This window comes from Phalaenopsis equestris, unplaced genomic scaffold, assembly GCF_001263595.1.
Source record: "Phalaenopsis equestris unplaced genomic scaffold, ASM126359v1 Scaffold000359, whole genome shotgun sequence".
NCBI lineage: Eukaryota > Viridiplantae > Streptophyta > Magnoliopsida > Asparagales > Orchidaceae > Phalaenopsis > Phalaenopsis equestris.
In genome coordinates, this window is record NW_018164801.1 from 723,892 (window position 1) to 732,350 (window position 8,459).

The 8,459-nt window shown below is 32.7% G+C and overlaps 2 protein-coding genes across 3 annotated transcripts in view; one reads left to right on the forward strand and one right to left on the reverse strand.

The window, feature by feature from the left end:
• The window catches only part of LOC110026221 (receptor protein kinase-like protein At4g34220), a 4,931-nt gene extending 3,249 nt beyond the window's left edge, over window positions 1-1,682 (forward strand). The window contains exon 2 of the mRNA XM_020727088.1: window positions 799-1,682. Coding sequence (XP_020582747.1) covers window positions 799-1,466 — 668 coding nt within the window. The 3' untranslated portion in view covers window positions 1,467-1,682. The remainder of the gene's footprint in view (window positions 1-798) is intronic.
• A 2,599-nt stretch (window positions 1,683-4,281) lies between these two features.
• Window positions 4,282-8,459, reverse strand: part of LOC110026263 (sodium/proton antiporter 2-like) — an 18,716-nt gene continuing 14,538 nt past the window's right edge. The window contains exons 9-11 of one of the 2 annotated variants that reach the window (XM_020727140.1): window positions 7,139-7,433; window positions 6,159-6,299; window positions 4,282-4,309 (exon numbers count right to left, since the gene is read on the reverse strand). In XM_020727140.1, the coding sequence (XP_020582799.1) occupies window positions 6,180-6,299; window positions 7,139-7,433 (415 nt within the window). In that variant the 3' untranslated portion in view covers window positions 4,282-4,309; window positions 6,159-6,179. Of the gene's footprint in view, window positions 4,310-6,063; window positions 6,300-7,138; window positions 7,434-8,459 lie in introns of those variants that run through there. The other variant, XM_020727139.1, reaches the window with a different exon arrangement.

Here is an 8,459-nt window from a genome sequence, read left to right on the forward strand (position 1 = left end):
ATCTCGACCCCATGATCGGAGACCTCGGCGTTGACCGCCTCCTCACCGCTGACAACGACACCAAACCCGGCACTTCCGCCCGACACTTCGGCAGCAAAAGATCCACTCTTTCGCAAGGCAGCCTCCCGGACCTCTCGTCTTCGACAACTGCCGGAGCCAGCCCCATCTCCTCCACTTCCGCCCCTCTATATATATATAATTAAAACAAGTGAAATTTATGAGTTCTTTGGCATTCTATTTTAGGAGCAAAAGTTATTGTGGGGAATGCGTACATGTGATTGGCACTTATCTTATTTTCACGTAATATTTTTTGCTATTTTTAGGAAGAATTTAAGCAAAATGTAAATTCTATCAAATAATTTTTTAAGACTTTAAATTCTACTAATTTAATCAATTCCATCTTATTATTAATTAAATTTCTCATTCACAGTATTTAATCAAACACCCTAAAAACATTTTGAGGCATTTACATACATACCACAATTCTTTTGCATTTAAGTACCTAACACTTAAATTTTCATATATATCACTCCAATCTTTAAAATATTACATAAAAATTACAGCCATCATTATATTTTCTTTAAGTGAAATACACATTTTCATGCATGAATTTATGATATAAACCCCAGTGTTATAAGTGTAAATAGCAAACTACTACTGGTGTTATATATGAAAATGAATAAAAATTGTGTCGTATGTATCTAAATTTCCCCAACATTTTTTCTAAAAAAAAAAAGAAAAAAAAAGTGTAATAAACTCCTTTGGCGAATTTAATCAAACACCTTGCGTACCTTGCAGAAAAACTCGGCTCTTCTCCATTCCACCTCTCCTGGGAGTCCCGCCTCCGAATCGCCAGAGGAGTGGCCAGAGGCTTAGCTTACCTCCATGACAAGAAGTTCCTGCATGGCAACCTGAAGCCCAGCAACATCCTCCTCTCCTCAGACCTCGAACCCATGATCGGAGACCTCGGCGTTGACCGCCTCCTCACCGCTGACAACGACACCAAACCCGGCACTTCCGCCCGACACTTCGGCAGCAAAAGGTCCACTCTTTCGCAAGGCAGCCTCCCGGACCTCTCTTCTTCAACGAACGCCGGAGCCAGCCCCATCTCCTCCACCTCCGCCCCCCCACCATACCAAGCACCGGAGTCTCTGAAGAACCTGAAACCCAACGCTAAATGGGACGTGTATTCGTTCGGAATGGTGCTCCTGGAGCTGATATCAGGGAGAGTTTTTCTGGAGGTGGAGATAATGCAGTGGAATGCTGCTGCTGAGGAGAAGAAGAAGGTGTTGAGAATGGTTGATCCGGCGCTGAGAGGGGAGGTGGAGGGAAAGGAGGAGGTTTTGTTGAGTTGTTTTAAGGTGGGGTTTGGATGCGCGGCCATGGCGGCGCAGAGAAGGCCTTCCATGAGAGAAGTGGTTCAGGTTCTGGAGAGGTTGGTGGTGGCTGCAGGGAGTTCGAGTTGATAGGGGAGATCAGGGAAGGTGTGTAATATATAGGTTGTTGTTAGTAGTATTGTACTCATTGTGAGTTAGAACCAATGCTGATTAATGGTTTGGCTTTTTCTTTTATTTATTTTAAATTGGTTTTTGTGTATGTGTTTGTGTTGTTTTCTTGATAATTTTTTTGTATTTTAATGTTGATGATAATGGTATTTAGGAGGTAGGTCTTCATGGATTAAATTCTTTGTTTTGGTGGGTTGGTTGGTCACATTATCACAAACTTTGTGGCTTATATTGCATTACACTTCGTTTTTATTTCTAAAAAAAAATAATTAAAATTATATAATATTATATATCTCTCACTTATTTTTTGTTTTTTATTTTTAAAATAAATCATATTGTCTAAATAACTTTTAAAAGTAATCTTATTATATGTTTTTATTTCTAAAAAAAAATAATTAAAATTATATGATATTATATATCTCTCACTCATTTTTTGTTTTTTATTTTTAAAATAAATCATTTTGTCTAAAAAACTTTTAAAAGTAATCTTATTATATTTTTTACTTTTGTAACTAATTTTTTTCTTGTCTTTTTCATTGATCTAAACCCTGATATGAGTATTAATTGCTTCCTCAAGTGATGCTTCATAGATGAACCAACATAGAGGCCTAAGTCCACCATGTTATAATGGATTGTGAGCTCAAGAGGCATTGTTAAATATTCACATTGAACCCCAATCTTGTTATTTATTTATTATTATGTTTAGGGTAGGGTGAGCCTCAAATTTAAATTTTGACTTACATGGGAGGGTAAACCCTACCTCAAGAAAAGAAGTCAAGCTCTTCCCCATCATTCTCTTTATTTGAAGGCCTTCTATCTTCTATTTTTTTGTCTTTTTTATTTGGATGGCCACTCAAAAGCTTTATCAGCATGCTCACAAGACAACTACATTTATTCAGCTAACCATGCTTCTCTTGTATGGAATTTTAAACACAAGAAATAACAACAAACATTTGGATTTCGAGCTATAGCAAATGCAATTTCATATCAGAGATATATAATATCAAAATTCTTATATGTACATGTACTTTCCAAAAAATTAACCCTATCATTAAGATTATTGGCAATGATATGCATCACAAATTTGCTTATGAAGTAGATAATTAAGCTTTGATTCTTATTGAAGACCTTCCCAAATGCTTCTTCAACCCCGGACAAAGTGTAGTTCCAGCCCTGAGCATATGATACCATCAAGCCTTCTTATATGACAAATCAATGGCATAATCCGTCTTCACATGCAATTTGATCATCTTCGATTTTAAGTTAGGATTGAATCCAATGAGCTTCTCCTAAATTATATATCCAATAAGATATCCTTGAGCTTGCTCGCAATCTTTCAATTCAACATTCAAAGCTCAAGTCTATTCGAAACAAGGGCTATTGATCTTAGACATCCGTAAAGTCTGCCCATTTTATAGCTCACAAGTTCCATGAATGTTTGGATAGTATAGTTAATGTATTATAATTCTTTATATGATTTCTTCACTTAAAATTAACCATTCTTTACATTACATGGCTATATAATATTCATTTTAACTCCTCTTTACTCTTAAAAAATTGTCCAACTAGCAACCAAGTTAAGAATAAACTGGAGGATAACATCATTACATATACAATGTTTAAATTAGAGGTATATCGAGGGATTAACCTTTTTAGGATAAGAACCATCCATGTGTTCTTCATTATTTGAATAGTTGTTTTGAGCCAAAATATGAGAAATCAGATGATCTTACTCATTTAATGGTTTTAGGTTGATAACAAAATATAGTTATAATTTGCAATGAACTCTTTAAAATTAAAATATTCATCAAATTACTATCATCTCAAGCTTTTATATTCACAAACTAACCTCCTGCTACATGTAGCATTCATACATTATCACCTATTTTATTGTGGTACAAGTTATTTTCATATTAACACCTACAGTAAAAAAACATGATGAACAGACCAATCTTGCATGATTCTCATTTACACAAACTTATAGCTAAAATCATAATTTTGATAATACATAATTCATCGTTATTAAAAGATGAACCAAACAATATTTAGATCTAGTGCGAAGAAGGATCAAATCATTTTCAAACATTATCAGATCCATCTTCAAACATGATTGAGTATATGCTCAACCATCATTCATTTGTACATAATTAAAACTATTTTTGCATCCTATTTGAATTATGATTATATACTATTCAAATAATGGTTAAACACATGGTTTAAATAAGAATTGAGCATTTGCTCTAAGATGTTTGAATCATATTCAATAATGATCCAAACAAGATGCAAATATAATGCACACATGTTTAAAAAAAAAAAAACATCATCAACATAACATAATTTATGATGTACAATAAAAAACTAAACAAATTAGTATACATGAATATTGAAATTATCAACAAATGAATAAATGTCCAACTTGACTAGCACATTTCCCCTAAATAAGGAAAAAACTTAATGGCAACAACAAAATAAAATAAGGAATACATTTTTCCTATATAGATATAGTAGGAGTACTTCAGAAAATAATAAAATTTTTTAGGCATATTTTCAAAAATTAAAATAAATATTATTTTCTATTCATATTTCTTCTCAATTTGGTATCATAAGAGATAAAACAAAGTTGCTTTAAAATATCCTCACCTATACATACATCCATACATACATATATATATATATATATATCATTCATTCATCAAGTGAGAGATCAAATGGAGACGGTTTAACAATTGGTCAACCAAAGAGTGGACTGCTAATCTGAAAGAGAATTTTAAGCACAACTTCTGATGTGACCATTACCACGTTACCTATAAATGAAAAAAATATATTGCACTTTCTAAAAATTGTAGTGGCGAAAATTTTAATATGATTTAAAAGTTTTTATTATAAATGTAAATAATTAAAATTAAATTTTAGATATGTAAATACATAAGCTAAAAACATTGCTCCGCACGTAGAGTTATGTGTCCGCACGTAGAGTTACGTGCGGAGTCCAATGAAATCATGTTACGTGGAGGTGACAGAAAAAAAAATCAGCCCAATAACGCAGAAATATTCCCCTCGTGTTATCCCTGTTATTCAGGTGTCATTGTGGTCTTAGAATATTCCCAATGTTATAATAACACAATAACATCTGAATAACACGGGAAAAATATTTCCTTGTGTTACCAGGTAGATTTTATATATTTTTTTTCTCACCCGTCACGTGACAAGATTTCATTAGACTCCGCAAGTAACTCTACACGTTGAGCCCTAATGCAATATTTTCTCATACGTAAGAGCTGGTTGGTTATACGTAAATGCCCCTTCAAACTATATCATCTTCCTATTTGACTATATTTTTTCATTATATACTTTAATCTATATATATAATGCACACAGCAGCATTAAATGACTTAACTTTCAATAATAACTCCACAGATCTTGCTACTGCAGACGCAATTAATTATCATAAACAGCTTCAGACAGCTAAATTGTCGGCCAAATCAAATCAAGATCTAATGCAAAGAACCCTAAATATTCCTATTCACCGCAATAAAATAGATAGATTCCCTTATAAATCCAGTTTTAAAATTTGTACTTTTAAATTTATACCACATATTAATAAATTTAATCTATTCTTAAAAATTCACTTTTTCATAACTCGAGTCAAATCAGAAAAAAACTTTAGTTAAAAAATTCTAATTAAAATTTAGTTAATATGAGTTCCAAATTTCGTAAATTTATTGTAAAAATGAGAAAATAAATCAATTTTTATATTAAATTTATTCCAAAATAATTTTACTGAATTTTAAAATTTATTCTTTATATATATTTTAAAATAATATATATATCTATATATATATTATCTTACCTACTCATGAGTTGGTATATTTTATTTTTTAAGACAAAACAATAGTATTTTTGATGTGATATAAATGATTTTGGTGGTATGAATGAAAATAAAATAAATAAATTTTAAGTATTAGATATGTGAAAATATATGATTTGGGAGGTATATTGGTATTGGGCTGCAAATGAGCCGAGCTTGAGAGAGCTTAGGCTTGGGTTGTATTCAATTCGTTCAAAATTGGCTCGTGTTCAAGATCGCTCATGAACATCGTGTTCGTGTTCGACTGATTTATATATTTTGTTCGTGTTCCGCTTGTATTCGATTTAAATTTGACTGGTTTAAATTAACAATACAAATAGGTGTAGATATTTGAATTCAAACCCACACCATTCTTATGCAATAAAAAACACAAAACAACATGTCCACACGAGCTATGCTGATTTAAACTTAGATATAAATAAATATATTATATTATTATATAAATAATATATATAATTTCCTTACTTTGAGCTAAATCAAGCCGAACGCGACCTAACAAAGAACTGTTCGTGTTCAACTCATTTACAATTCAAGTTTAAAAAATATGTTTGTGTTTGCTCGCTTAACAAACGATCCGAACACACACTACTTAAAGAGCTGAATACGAGCTATTCGTGAACAACGAGCCTTTTTTATGGCCCTAACTGGTAAGTATGCAACAACCCCCCAAGATTTATGCAATTAAAAAAAAATTGCAGCATGATAATAATAAACATGATTGTAATCCTCACCCCTTAATTAATTCTAACTAATAAGGTAACGTAGTGGAAAGGGTTATAATTTACCTCTTGCATTGAAGCCTATATTTATGATCCTGAGACAAAAGGGATCGCAGGCAAGGAATCAGGAAGAGAGAAATGCAGACTTTGGCCGACCAAATATGCTGCAATTCCAGCAGTAAAACCAGCAAAAGCAAAGCCGCTTACCTGATACAATGTTATTATATTTAGTTAGCTAAAGCTAATGAAGCAGATGCATTTGAAGCACATGTTCAGTGAGATCAAATAGAAAATTGAAAGATTTACATACATTCCCCACTCAATCCCTATGTATTTAAATGTCTAGCAACTAAAATTTGCTTTTTTTTTTACATGTTTAGCACCTAAATCTTTCGTCTCACATCAAACATACCACTATTTAAAATAACACTTTTTCATGCATAGATAAGGTGGTATATATGTAAAAATTGAAAGTTTAGATGTTAGATCTGTAAATATATAACTAAGGCGTAATGTAAATTTTCCAATAAATTATTCAGATAAAAATGCAGCAGGAACAGCAAAAGAAAAATTAAGAAAATTTCGATATCAGAAAAAAAAAGGGTAAATTTCTTGCAACATTAAAAGACTTTACTAATATATCCGGCTTAGTCAATAAAATTGAAAAGGAAGATCTGCATACATATCACCTAATTCCTATGCATTCACATATCTAACACCAAAACTTCAATTTTAATACATATGCCACTTTAGCTATGCGTGAAATTGTCATATGTTAATATCCAAATGAGAAAAGTGTCAATAATAGTCCAAGGACTGTTTACATGAAGTCCTTTTAGTCCTAGAATCTACTATCAAATCAGTCCTGATACTCTCTAAATTGTGGCTGAAATAGTCCCCATGACTACTTCAGTCCATACAGAAAGAGTACGGGGATTAAATTGATAATGTTTAGACTCTAGGACTAAAATGACAGGAGTCCGGATACTATTTTGAAACATTTCTCATAGTCTAAAGTGCTATTTTCATAACTTGCAAATGCATACCTTGCGAAGATACCAAAAGAAATCCACCTTCTCCATTCCCATAAATGCAACTCCGGCCGCAGATCCAATAATAAGCATTGAACCTCCGGTACCCGCACAAAAGGCAACAAGCTGCCAAAAATCAGCATCTCGAGGGAAAGAAGTAAGGTCGTACATTCCCATTGTTGCGGCGACGATAGGAACGTTGTCGATAACAGCTGAAACCACTCCTATTGCAATAGCAATCAATTGCGCACTTGGTATATGCACATCAAGGTAATTAGCCAGCTCCCTCAGTATTCCAGCAGCCTCCAAGCTATAGAAGAATATCAAGAATCAATAAACACATCTTTAGAGCGAAATATTCAAGGGCTTTTACAGATATATCACCAAATTTCTTTGTATTTACGTATCTCTCTCTCTCTCTCTCTCTCTCTCACACACACACACACACACACACACATATATACCACACAAATCTTTCATATCACATAAAAAATACCACAATTTTAACTTTTGAAAAGTAAAATACAACATTTCACGCACAAATAGGGTGGTATGAAAGTAAAATTTGAACTTTAGGTGTCAGATATGTAAATGCATAAGAATTGAGTGCTATTTATGTAATCTTCAAATATTTTTTCAGTATTTCTAGTTTCTGTAGCTTTTTTTCCTGCACTGTTAAGGGGTTCTTCTAAGTGGTTATGTGGTCCTATCGATGGCCATTTTAGTCTACATTTATATAAGTGATAAATCAGTCCCCAGGCTCTTACAATAGGGGCTGGAATGGATATCCGATGAAATTATATTAGTCCATATGCCTAAATTGACATTTTGATGTACTATGGGACTAAAATGACCCCCTCTCTAATGAGTCAAGGGACTATTTTGACAATTTTCCCCTTATAGAAAAGCTATGATTTTAGATTATCTAGCCCTAGTACTAACTTGAACTTAGTTAAATGCCCCTATTTATTTTTCCTATAAATAGCAGAGTGCCATCTTTATGAGATCAGAAGAATTATGGTTGTAATTATAGACAATAAAACCATAATTAAATCTACAACAGCATCAACATGACATAATCTTCAATTTAGCGAATTTGTATAAAATTCTCAGTGTTTTTATAATCTTCTTTTATGTTTTCTAATCTTTTTGGCACTCATTAACTGTTGTGAGATATGTACTTCCTGACATAGAAATGAAACGCAAAAAACACAAGCAAACACAGATCGTTTATGTGGTTCGATCCAACTGGATCTACGTCCACAAGAGGGAATCGATCAAATAGTTCACTAAGGCAAAAGAAATGGAGAATACATAGCTTATACATAGAGATGAG